At 43.0% G+C, this 13,313-nt stretch overlaps 2 protein-coding genes across 2 annotated transcripts in view; one reads left to right on the top strand and one right to left on the bottom strand.

Annotated features, from left to right (window-relative positions):
- The window catches only part of nemf (nuclear export mediator factor), a 30,880-nt gene extending 22,366 nt beyond the window's left edge, over positions 1–8,514 (top strand). The window contains exons 22-32 of the mRNA XM_083633966.1: positions 2,661–2,928; positions 3,132–3,174; positions 3,293–3,342; positions 5,241–5,382; positions 5,503–5,580; positions 6,994–7,206; positions 7,551–7,586; positions 7,798–7,904; positions 8,016–8,059; positions 8,154–8,233; positions 8,379–8,514. Of these exons, the coding sequence (XP_083490092.1) occupies positions 2,661–2,928; positions 3,132–3,174; positions 3,293–3,342; positions 5,241–5,382; positions 5,503–5,580; positions 6,994–7,206; positions 7,551–7,586; positions 7,798–7,904; positions 8,016–8,059; positions 8,154–8,233; positions 8,379–8,456 (1,139 nt within the window). The 3' untranslated portion in view covers positions 8,457–8,514. The remainder of the gene's footprint in view (positions 1–2,660; positions 2,929–3,131; positions 3,175–3,292; positions 3,343–5,240; positions 5,383–5,502; positions 5,581–6,993; positions 7,207–7,550; positions 7,587–7,797; positions 7,905–8,015; positions 8,060–8,153; positions 8,234–8,378) is intronic.
- Positions 8,515–9,756: 1,242 nt separating this feature from the next.
- The window catches only part of LOC310773943 (kelch domain-containing protein 1), a 22,635-nt gene continuing 19,078 nt past the window's right edge, over positions 9,757–13,313 (bottom strand). The window contains exons 13-14 of the mRNA XM_083633967.1: positions 10,474–10,526; positions 9,757–9,907 (exon numbers count right to left, since the gene is read on the bottom strand). Coding sequence (XP_083490093.1) covers positions 9,769–9,907; positions 10,474–10,526 — 192 coding nt within the window. The 3' untranslated portion in view covers positions 9,757–9,768. The remainder of the gene's footprint in view (positions 9,908–10,473; positions 10,527–13,313) is intronic.

The raw sequence follows: 13,313 nt of genomic DNA, 5'->3' as shown, positions 1-13,313 counted from the left end.
CCCCCCCCATTAAAAAAAACATGCAGAAGATCAGATCGTCATCGTCATCCGACCAGTGACGACAACATCCGAAGTCGGTCCCCGGGCGCTGTACGAGAAAGCGACCACTGCTCCTGGCCTGCCCCCCGGAGGAAAGGACAAAGCCAGGATGGGTTAAAAGCAGAGGACAAATTTCACCGGCCACCGTCAGCATGTGTGTGTTTGTGGCCCTCCGTGCATGTGTTGATGTGTAACCGTGTGACAATAAAGACGGGCTTGTCCGTCTGAAATCGTGTTTTTTTTTTTTTTTTTTTTTTTTTACCACCAACTGGGTGCACGGGTTAGTTAACATATGGTTTGATATGATGTGATATGATTGGTGTTTTTATGCCTCCGCCGGCGATAGCCAGGCCGGAGGCATTATGGATCCGGGTTGTCCGTCCGTACGTACGTCCGTCCGTACGATGTTTGTTAACGCGATATCTGAGGAACGCCTGGACGGAATTTCATCAGATTCGCCTTAAACATTCACTTAGGCTCAAGGATGATCTCATTAGATTTTGGTGGTCAAAGGTCAAAGGTCAAGGTCACTGTGACCTCTCGAACGCCATTTTCACACTTGTTAACGCGATATCTGAGGAACGCTTGTACGGAATTTCATCAGATTCGCCTTAAAACACTTAGGCTCAAGGATGATCTGATTAGATTTTGGTGGTCAAAGGTCAAAGGTCAAGGTCACTGACCTCTCGAACGCCATTTTCAAGCTTGTTAACGCGATATCTGAGGAACGCTTGTACGGAATTTCATCAGATTCGCCTTAAACATTCACTTAGGCTCAAGGATGATCTCATTAGATTTTGGTGGTCAAAGGTCAAAGGTCAAGGTCACTGTGACCTCTCGAACGCCATTTTCAAGCTTGTTAACGCGATATCTGAGGAACGCTTGTACGGAATTTCATCAGATTCGCCTTAAACATTCACTTAGGCTCAAGGATGATCTGATTAGATTTTGGTGGTCAAAGGTCAAGGTCACTGTGACCTCTCGAACGCCAAACTTTTCTCAAATATCGACTTGGACTCAAGGATGAACTGATTACATTTTGGTGGTCCAAGTTCAAGGTCACTGTGACCTCTCACACACCCAATTTCCAAGCTCTGTAACGCAACATCACAGGAGCGCCTTGACGGAATCTCTTCCAATTTGCCTCAAATGGCGATTTGGACTCCAGAATCAACTAATGGCGGAGGCATAAGCCCGCTTTGCGGTCGTTCTAGTTTTTTATTGTGTGTAAAAGAGGCTAATTTGTGTTTAAGAGTGCAGTAGCGTTGGCTGGTTCATTTCTGAAGAGGTTTGGCTCAGGGCCTCGGGCTTGACTGCCTTAACGAGCGTTGCATATGTTTTGTGGTTTTAACAATTAAAAAGTTAAACTTTACCTGTCTTGTTTAAGAGGATTGGTGTTGGACTGTAAGTTCTTATTGGAATAAAGTTTCCATTGAGAAAAAACACGTTCTTTAGTATTTTCTGCCATAGGCTTCTTTTTTTTAAATAAAAAAATAAAGAAAATCGATAATCGGCCGTTAATTTTCCTGATGATCAATTACAATTAAGGGAATTTCTTCAAATGCCCATCCCTACCTGTAACTGGGTTTCCATCCAAAGGTATCGCAACATTTAATCGAATTTTCAGAAAGTCGGCAAAAGAAAATGCCATATTACTCATGTTTCCACCCACTACCGTTATGCGTAATATCAGGAATGGTGAAGAGGAGGTTCAATTAATTGACGTGATTGTCCAAATAATTGATATAACATGGTATCGTGATGAAACCTGTGTTTTACACCTGTATTGCTGATGTAACAAAGTGGCATTAAGGCATTGAGGTTTTGGAGGCGGGGTTTTAAGGGGTGCTGAATTTAGTTCTGTCATTCCTGCATATACCCGGTTATGGATGTGTCTGGCTGCTGAATTATAGTTTTCTGTTTTATGTGTGTTTTCTTTTCTTTTTTTCCTTCTCTATTTTTTGTTATGGAAATTGATGATTTTTTTTGACGTGATTAAAGCCAGTCAAACCCTCAAACGAGGGAAATTAACCCCGTTCTCTGAATAAATGTGAGGTAAAGAGAAAACATCCTAGCCTGATATTCAGACGAAAGTGGAGGAAATCATGATGGAAAGCTTTGTGACGGAGGGTGCATTCTGCCTCTGCTAATGTTACACGTGTGCCGTTGTCTCGCTATGAAAAACATCACATATTAATTTAACGGTTCTTGATTATACAGAGGTACGTAAAATGTATTACCAGACGCCACTCTTCAATTCGGCATATATATAATCCACGGAGATGTTACTGTAAGTGAATAAAATGTCAATTGTTGATGTGAGTCGCCTGAAATCCCGCTGTCTTCCTCCGTTAAAACTGCATGTTTTTGAGTGGAGTTTGGTTACATATTCGCTAAAGCTGTTTACATTGCATTTATCGCATTTCTTTTTATCGATACGCCCTACTTTTCCGCCTCCCTCAAGCGTGAAAACATTTTTGCGATATTTGGAGGTTTTATCGAATTTTCTGGTGTTTCCACTCAGGATTTTAATGCGCAATTTAAAATTTCACATAAAAACAGGTGGATGGAAACCCAACTTGTACTAAGTTGTAACCCAACTATTTCTGTGGCGTTTGCAGGTGATGACAGCAGTAATGAAGGGGAGGGCGAGGACAACAGAGGAGACGGAGAGAATGCAGAGACGGAAGAGGAGACGGGAAAGATAATGAAGGAAAGTGAACTGGCCACTGTTCCCGAGGAGTCTGCAGCGGACGCAGAGAGGATGCCGTCAGAGCAGAGCAACATAGAGGAGGAGGAGGATGGAGAGGAGGACGGGAGTGACGGAGAGAGTGGAGAGGTCAGCTTTCCAGATACCACCATCTCCCTCTCCCACCTGCAGTCCAGCAGGTAACCTTTTCACCTGTCCACATTTCATTTGTGTTTACAAGGAGAATATCCTGCTGCTGCATGCTTTATCCAACACAGGACTGGAAAGGTCTTCCTCCACTTTTCTCCCATTAGCTTTGGATTCCTGCAAGCCTAATAGTTCATTCTCTCATTCAATATGACATTACGCAGTACTGACTTCAATTACCTCTCCCTTTTTCTAGGACTACTCAAAACGCAGGCTTCAAAAAGGAAGTTACCACACAGGTAATCAGTGATTGTCTTAGGAAAATGTTGAATGAAAGATGAATGAAAGATGTTAATCGTCCTAATTAGACGTGTATGGCCCCTCTATAATAATGCTAATATGAACGTTTCTCTTCAGGCCGATGTAGAGACACAGGGGAGGAAACACATGACTGCAAAGCAGAGAAGGTGAGCTACTGGAACAGAAATATAACACCCAGCATGGCTGACAGTCATGGATGAAATATAACACCCAGCATGGCTGACAGTCATGGATGAATACCATGTCGCACTCCTTAAGGTAGTGCTACGCAACCTTGCCCTACTCAGGAGCCATATCAAAAAAAATATTTGCAAGAGCCACAATCCAAAAAAAGTCCCTTTCCCCCCTTTATTATTATTATGATTTTTGTTTTGTATCTATTTATTTATTTATTTTAAGTAGGACTTAAAATACCACAACCACCCATAAAGGAGCCACATGTGGCTCTAGAGCCTCGGGTTGAGTCACTGCCTTAAGGAATCCACTAATGAGGCTTTCTGCTAGCCTGGTTCAAACCACATTCTGTTTCCTTCTGCCATTCCGTCTGGCCTCCAGCAGGGGGCGGACCTTTTCACAAACTACAGAGAGGCCAATCAGGGAGCTGCCTCGTGGTTGACATCATTACCGGCCAATCAGGCAAAAGAGTAATGGCTGCCTCCATGGCAGAGATGGGGACTTGGACTTGAGACTTGGACTTGAGTCGCACTTATGTCACGCACACAGTGACTTGAGACTTGTCCTCAAGGACTTGAGACTTGACTGGGACTTGAGATTTGAGACTTGTGAACAATTTATATTTTTGTGTGTATTAACATTAAGAAAAAGGTCTACTAATAATAATGTCAACCAATCAATGCTGATGCTGTATACTAATAGATGAAGGAGTGAGGATAATACTACATTAATTTTAGCTATGCAGACCGGACGGCATGCAGCAGATGATAGAACGCTCATCCGTAAGAGACTTCACTTGGACTTGTGACCAAAGTCTTGAGACTTGATTTGGACTATAGCTAACAGACTTGAGACTTGACGTGGACTCTAGCTCAAAGACAGTGATGTCAACGTTCGTCAAGTAAGTTTACACAGCCATAAGTGCAGTTATTCCAAAAATAGAAGCAATAACAACTAACAAAATGGACTGCATTTATAAAGCGCTTTTATCCAAAGCGCTTTACAATGTGCCTACAATGTGCCTACAATGAGCCCCATTCACACACCGAAGGCGGCCAGCTGCCACGCAGGGTGCTGGCTCAGCCATTGGGAGCATCGAACCACCGACCGTCTGATTGGTGGACGACCCGCTCTACCTCCTGAGCCACAGCCGCCCCTAACAAACAAGTACAGGAGTATGCAACAGCGGAGTTTCTCCTTCTTCTGATTGGATTTGGATTTGACTGGATCCCACACTGATTGGCTGAAGGACCGGCTACTTCCGCCCACTGAAATGACTGTGCACAGCTCGGAGTCCAGACGGATCCACAGAACCAAACAGAATGTGAGTTCATGGATCCACAGAACCAAACACAATGTGAGTTCATGGATCCACAGAACCAAACAGAATGTGAGTTGATGGATCCACAGAACCAAACAGAATGTGAGTTCATGGATCCACAGAACCAAACACAATGTGAGTTCATGGATCCACAGAACCAAACAGAATGTGAGTTCACGGATCCGGATGGTTTCAACCAGGCGAGCTTTCTGCAGCAGGTAGTCTCAAAATGGCTGCTTGGTTCAAATAAGTAGTGGAAATCCTTCTTTATTTATCAAGAGGGTTAAGAGGACTTTGTATTAGTGCCAAGATTTACTTGCTTTTCTCCATTTCATATCTTTATAAAATGGTCGCTGGTCACACGGACTACATAAGCCATTTTAAGGCATAACCTTGGGCTCTGGTAACTTGTGATGGCCATTTGTCATTATTTAGACTCAATTACGGTAATAATTGATTAATCAAACAATTAATACAAATAAAATAACTTAATGCACAGTACGGCCAATGATCCATTCAATCCCAGAGTGTGTTTCTCTTCACCACCAGAGAAGAGAAGAAGAAGCCGAAACAGGAAGGCTGTGAAATAGAGGAGAAGACCGAGAATTCATCGAGTGACTCTGCAGCCAATCAGGGAGCCAAGAGTGGAGGAGGAGGAGCCTCACAGCAGCCTCTGAAAAGAGGCCAAAAAGTGAGAGAGAGGACTTTAAACCACAAAGGGTGTCATGGATAAATCTTGGAAACATTCAAGTGTATGAGATGAGATGTTTGTGTGTTGTTCATGTGTGTTTCTCCTCTGGTGACACTACAGAACAAGCTGAAGAAGATCAAGGAGAAGTACAAGGACCAGGATGAAGAGGACCGGGAGCTGATGATGAAGTTGCTGGGGGTGAGCACCATAAAAACCACAATAAAACCTAGGGCTGGGATGATATCCTTATCTCCCAATTTGATACTATCACCATACTTGGGTGCCGATTTGATATAGTGATTCTTAAGTATTTGCAGTTCTGCCACTATTGAGATTCGATATTACAAATGATTTTCATTTCACTTTTTCAACACTAGACCGTGGGAAAAAGTTGAATCATACACTTCTAGAGACTGTATGAGTCCAACAATGTAACAATTCCAAATCCAGATCTATCGATTTGTGAATTTAATTTTTTTTATTCAAAAACCGGGAAATAAAAAATCACAATAATCGCCAAAATCGATTTCTCCACTCCCCATCAAACCCTCAGCACACAGTCCTTCTGTCATTATAGTCCTTTAACAGAGTATGAATTTGAAATTGCATGATGGTGTGATCTTGGATGCAAACGTCTGTTACTACAATGCCGTTCCCATGACAGCAGCTATCGAGAATCTCAAAGTCGGCCGGTTCATCCTGACACGATAAAAACTTCAGGAGCACTTGTGACTTGTCTCCCCTAGTCGGCTAGTTCATCCTGACATGATATAAACGCTTCAGAAGCACTTGTGACTTGTTTCCTCTAGTCGGCCGGTTCCACGTCACCCTGACACGATAAACACTTGTGACTTGTCTCCCCTAGTCAGCCAGTTCATCCTGACACGATAAACACTTCAGAAGCACTTGTGACTTGTCTCCCCTAGTCAGCCAGTTCATCCTGACACGATAAACACTTCAGAAGCACTTGTGACTTGTCTCCCCTAGTCAGCCAGTTCATCCTGACACGATAAACACTTCAGAAGCACTTGTGACTTGTCTCCCCTAGTCAGCCAGTTCACCCTGACACGATAAACACTTCAGAAGCACTTGTGACATGTTTCCCCTAGTCGGCCAGTTCATCCTGACATGATATAAATGCTTCAGAAGCACTTGTGACTTGTTTCCCCTAGTCGGCCAGTTCATCCTGACATGATATAAATGCTTCAGAAGCACTTGTGACTTGTCTCCCCTAGTCAGCCAGTTCATCCTGACACGATAAACACTTCAGAAGCACTTGTGACATGTTTCCCCTAGTCGGCCAGTTCATCCTGACATGATATAAATGCTTCAGAAGCACTTGTGACTTGTTTCCTCTAGTCGGCCGGTTCCACGTCACCCTGACACGATAAACACTTCAGAAGCACTTGTGACATGTTTCCCCTAGTCGGCCAGTTCATCCTGACATGATATAAATGCTTCAGAAGCACTTGTGACTTGTTTCCCCTAGTCGGCCGGTTCATCCTGACACGATAAACACTTCAGAAGCACTTGTGACTTGTCTCCCCTAGTCGGCCAGTTCATCCTGACACGATAAACACTTCAGAAGCACTTGTGACTTGTCTCCCCTAGTCGGCCAGTACCCCGAAGGAGGAGAAGGACAAGGGCAAGAAAGGGAAGAAGGGGAAGGGGAAGGGGAAAGAGGAGCCAGTCAGGAAAGCCCCTCAGAAACCGCCCCAGAAACCCCGTAGTGTGGAAACTGCTGCGAAGACATCTGAGCAGACCGGAGAGGGTGAGGAGGGACAGCCTGGAGTGGAGGGGGGCCCGGCTGAACTGGAGGACAAGGTAGGAGATTGCATACTGTAGGACACACTTCCTGCTGAGAACCAAACAGATCCACTGCTCACTCACTCAAAATTTATATTTCATTGTGAAGTGCAGCAGAATTCATGTTAGAGTACATAACATTTTGAAGCGTTTTTTTTTTTAGGCCTGCAGGGACAAACTTTGAGACAGACACAAAAAAAGGGGGAGAGAGAGACTTGGCATTCAACTGTTTTAGTCTCCAATGTTCAGTTACCTGGTGATATTTATTGATTTTTTCCCCTCCAACTACAACTTGCATCTTTGTAATTGGTCTTTGCTTTAAAAGTATTAAAAAAAAAAAAGACATTTGCCTTGTCTTTCAGGAAGATGATGTGGACCAGGACAATCCTGGAGCAGAGGTGAGATCCTTTTATCTCAGTCACTTTATTGACACATTTCACAGTGATCAATAATACAGGAACTGGACTAGACAGAAGTCATGTCATACTCCTCCTTGTCCTCAATTCAAGGGATGTGTAACTATGTTAACATTAAATCATGCAGTCGCCCCACTAGTACTGTCACGATTGTGTGTGTGTGTGTGTGTGTGTGTGCTTGTCGTCTCTCCAGGAGGCAGAGAATCTGCTCACCTCTCTGACAGGTCAGCCTCATGCTGAAGATGTGCTGCTGTTCGCTGTGCCGGTCTGTGCTCCCTACACCGCCCTGTCCAACTACAAGTATGTGCAATAACGTTAACCATGTCTCACTTTCTACCTGTTTCTGTGCAAGAGAGCAAAATGGAGCTGTAGAACAATGAAGACAAACCAGTTGTTTTTCTTTTGACTTAGACACAAGGTGAAATTGACACCAGGAGCTCAAAAGAAAGGAAAAGGTATGATCAGTGAATATTCAGACTTCTTTGTGTGTGTGCTTCATCGTGACAGAGATCATGGACACTAGTGTTTTTGTGGTTGTGTCTCTTGTAGCTGCTCGCACTGCAGTTCTCAGCTTCACGAAAGCCAAAGAGGCCTCGCTCAGAGAAAAAGACTTATTCCGCAGTGTCAAGGTAAATCCATTGATTAAACTGCATAGTAATTAAAAAATGTGTGTTGTGTAAAGTGTTAAGACATTTAAATGATACAATGATACGTTTAGTTTGTCTTGGTTATTGTTACCAGGCAAGCGGTCACACATCCTCTTGTGTGTTACAGGATACTGACCTATCCAGAAACATGCCAGGCAAAGTTAAAGTGTCCGCTCCCAACCTGCTGGCTGCCAAGAAGAAATGAGAGATGGGACATACTGTATACGGGCCCGGCCAGAAGCGTGGGATGGATACAGAACCCAAGACTTTCTACATCATCTTTACAAACATGAAGAGGATTAAATATTGCTATCAGATCAGTAGTACAGTGCCACTATTTCAACTGTTTGGATATAAGTGGTTTTATCTTTTAGATGGAATGTGTCTTATTCAGCGCATTCTTTTCTTGAGATGAAAGACGTGTAAATTAATAACAATGAATAACACATTTTATTCCAGCTTGTGTTTAGTCTTTCTTGAGTCCAAATTTACATTTTAAACACATTTTTGTACATTGTATTCTACAATTCAAATACACAAAGGCTTCTTCAGTAAGTAATAAACACTTTAAAAACACAGGAACCCCACAATATATCAATTATAAACAATACATGAGAACTAAAAATCAAATTGCCATCGCTCCAGAGTAGTTGAAAGTCTTTAAAGCATTAGTTTTAGATCTGTGTGAACTGTAGCACACTACGAGAACCAAGATCCTGCCAAGCATTAGTAGCACAACTAGGCCCAATTCAAATGTCCAGCATCCGGACTTGTGGACTGAGCCTTCGTGAACTTCAGTTATACGTACCATGTGTTAACTGTTTATCATATCACATCAAGTCTGCTATAAATAAACTGCTGATAGACAGGCCTCAAGTCTACAATAATAAATGCATTTTATCATAGTGTGAAAAACTACGTCACGTCACGTCTGTATTGCAATGAAATGTGGGTATATTGTCTTAATTTGAAGTTTCATGATGATGACTTCGTTAAAGTTTTTGGCCTTTTCCCCAGAATTTGGGGCCCTGTCTTTGGACGCCGTCTTTGATTTGTCAATAAATAATTAACTGATGGTCATTTCACTGATTCAGTCAAAAAGGCATCCCGGATAACTCCAAAACAACATTTGCATTTTTCCCCTTCACCTAACGATGACAGCACTATCATACAGTTTGTACAATCACCAGGTAGGAACAACACATGCAGAACTAATGTTTTCAGATGGTAAACAAAATCTTTAGAGTACATTTGTACGTGATTATTTTATTTTATAACCCATATGATTTGAGAAAGCAGCTGGCCCCCCGGCATTTTCACATGATCTAATCTGGCCCCCATTCAAGAAAGTTTGGACACCCCTGTTGTAACCCATAAAATATCTGTAAAACAATCAAATATGCACAATATGTTTTCAAAAATAAAAATGCACACTGAACCGCATGAAGGGAGTACGGTACTTAAATAATAAGTTGCATTGTAACGCATTAGGCTGGGCATGTAAGAAGTGCTTTAAGCTAAGACTGTTTCTTAGAAGGCCTGTAGAAGGACATTCTCCTCTGTACTGCCGTCAGTAGTTTGGCTGGCAGCAGGGGGAGCTGGTTCCTAAGCATCTGGTTGGTGCTCACATTCCTTGCAATGTAATCCTCACAAATCCTGTAAGAAAACAAGTCCTTCACCTTTCAGAGTCTTAAAGCAGTGGATGCTGTCACATAGAGAGGCAAAGTGACCGCCTACTTCCTGCTTCTGCACTGTACCTGAGATTTTCACGCGCCATTTATTTTCCCATAGACATTTTGTAAAATGCTTATAAAAATAATTTTACTTTGTCAAACCAAACGGTTCAGCTATATTTAGAATCCGGAGAGACCATAGAACATTTCACTCTGACCAAAACCAAACAAAAATACATAGAAAAAATATTTTCTTTAAATGCGCAATTTTTTGGCATTTTGGTCCAGGTGAAATGTTATGTGGTCTCTCCCGTTTCTAAATATATCTGAACCGTTTGGTTTGAACAAGTGTAACTCTTTTTATGAGCATTTTATGAAATGTCTATGGGAAAATAAATGGCGGATAAAAATCTCTGGTAGGCTACAGTGCTGAAGCAGGAAGTAGGCGGTCACTTTGCACCTCTATTAGTTGTGTTGTCTTTATGTGGCTGCAGCGAGTACAGTACATTTCTTGCTGTTGTTATTGATAAAATAGGGTTAATGTTTGACCTGAATAGAGGATATGGCTGTGTCTGGAAAACTAGAGCATCATTGCAGTGACCCTGAAGACAGAAGAAAAGAAAGAAATGTTTATTCAGCATCTTGTAATTCTTCACAAGCCTCACAAAATACTGCCTTTCAAAGCTGCAGTCTCCAGATTATTTCTGGATCCATTGTCATGCTAAGAACTACTAGACTAGATTTGTGTTGAATGTATTGATTAAAGTATGAGGTGTGGTACATATTGTGGTACATTTTTCACCATTCAAAAAAAGCAATGTATGGGGAAAATGGGATGCTATAGAACAGCAGTTCTGAAACTGTTTTGGCTTCAGTAGTAGTACCCCCTGATTTCTGAATCCAAGTACCCCCTTTTGGCTCTTTACCCGATGACAATATTTTGCTAGAAAACGGAAAGAGAAAACTATAACTAACTATAACTATATGATGCAATGAATGAATGATAACACACTTTTTTTCAAATTTTCTCCCCAATTGTACTTGGCCAATTTCCCCCTGCTGCCCTGGTCGCTGCGCCACCCTTTGCCGATCTGGGGAGAGCCGTAGACTAGCACCATGCTTCCTCCGACACATGCGCAGTTGCCAGGCGCTTTTCACCTGACAGCGGGGAGCTTCACCGGCAGCACGTGGGAGGATCACGCTATTCCCACCAGCTCCCTTCTGCCCCGAACAGGTGCCCCGACTGACCAGAGGACAGACACATGGCCGACATTGAATATACAGTAATCGCAAAGACTTGTCCTATTTGAATGATATTGGTGTCAAATCATACATTTTTCACTATGTAGAATCCGAATTTGGAACTATGTACCTACTCACTATAGCTTCCTTGTACCATAATATCAGTCCCGGAATCATAATTAGGGTAAAAAGTGCCCATATCATAGGCACCATCAGTCCGATATATTATTGGATGTACATGTAGGCAGTAGGCCTATACTTGTTTGTCACTTATTGTCTTGCTGCCTGGATGAGTATATACAACACTTCTAAACCTCACATCTGCAGCTGCACAGTGCCATATGTGTAGCATCTTCCTGTACAAGGCTTCCAAACTGAACATGACACGATGCGGTGGGGGTGGCGTTGAGAGACTTGCAGCGGAAGGTGTAGAGTAGTAGCTCAACAGAGCGGATGTGGTCATTGTGACCAAGGAAGAAGATGCTAGTCAGCAACCACACTATCTATCTGGCTGGGGTGGCACCATGCAGTCATGAAGAAGCTGACACGCGGATCTTTGTGCATGCCAGGCATGCAACAGAAGCAGGCAGCAAAGTCATCATGGTCAAAGCCAGCGACACAGATGTTGTCGTCATCGCAGTCAGGGTTCTGCAGGCACTTCAGGAGCTAGGTCTGCAGCAGTTGTGGGTTGCCTTTGGCCAAGGACAGCACCTGAGATGGGTTCCTATACATGACTTGTGTTGCACTCTTGCAGAAAAGAGCAAAGGGATGCTCTTCTTCCATGCCTTCACTGGCTGCGATGTCGTTTCAGCATTCCGTGGCAAAGGGAAGAAGTCTGCTTGGCAAACCTGGGATGTTTGTGATGAGGCTTGTCTTCAGCAAACTCAGCCAGTACCCACCGGTAGTGGATGATGAAGACCTTGGAGAAGTTTGTGGTCATGATGTATGACAGATCCAGCACAGCTGAAGGTGTCGATGATGCGAGGTTGGACATGTTTGCTCGGAAGCAGAGGCCGTACGAAGCCAACCCTCCAACCCGATCAGCGCCGAAGCAGCATGTGAAGCATGCTGCCTACCAGGCGGGCTGCATCTGGAGTCAGTCAACAGTACGTCAACCAGAAACGCAGACTCCTGCCAACTGGGGCTGGACCAAGAAAGGAGATCTGTGGGAGATCGTTTGGACAGAGCTCCCACCCATTGCAGAGAGTTGCCAGCAGCTGACCAAGTGTGGATGCAAGTTGGAATGCTGCAGTCGATGTAAATGCTACCGCTTTGGTCTGACCTGCACGGCACTGTGCAGCTGCAGGTGCGAGGTTTAGAAGTGTTGTATATACTCATCCAGGCAGCAAGACAATAAGTGACAAACAAGTATAGGCCTACTGCCTACATGTACATCCAATAATATATCAGACTGATGGTGCCTATGATATGGGCACTTTTTACCCTAATTATGATTCCGGGACTGATATTATGGTTAGAGCCCGACCGATACTGGATTTTTGAGGCCGATGCCGATACCGATATTAGGGAGTAAAAAAATGCCGATACCGATAATATCGGCCGATATATATATATATATATTTTTTTTAAATCAAATGTTTATCCCCCATTAGTGCTAATCCCCCATTAGTGCTAATTTTTTATTTATTTATCCTGGTTGCTGCTCCACCCTCTGCCGATCTGGGGAGAGCCGAAAACTGGCTCCATGCTTCCACATGGGCAGTTAGCCAGCCGCTTCTTTTCACCTGACAGGGGAAGCTTCACCGGTAGGACATAGCACGTGGGAGGATCGCTATTCCAACCAGTTCCCCTCCCTCCGACCAGGCGCCCTTAACGACCAGAGGAGGCACCACATCAGCAACCCTCAAATATGAAACACTTGACAAAGATATGATTGAGTTGACATGAATTGAAATATGTGATGTAGGCAGGATATTTTACAGCTTATTAATAAACTCAATGCAATGAAACAGTAAACTTAACTGGGAATTTAATTGATTGATTGATTAATTAATTATAAATAACTAGAAATACAAAAACACAATAGAACAAATAGTTAAGAAAAATATCAAGTATACACAACATGCTGTCCATGCTGTCTATAACTTATATATATATATATATATATATATTAAAAAAAAAAAACG

This window comes from Poromitra crassiceps (genome assembly GCF_964638095.1).
Source record: "Poromitra crassiceps genome assembly, chromosome: 3".
Taxonomy (NCBI): Eukaryota; Metazoa; Chordata; class Actinopteri; order Beryciformes; family Melamphaidae; genus Poromitra; species Poromitra crassiceps.
Note: the sequence above shows the minus strand (reverse complement) of the source record. Positions and strands in the feature narration are given on the sequence as shown.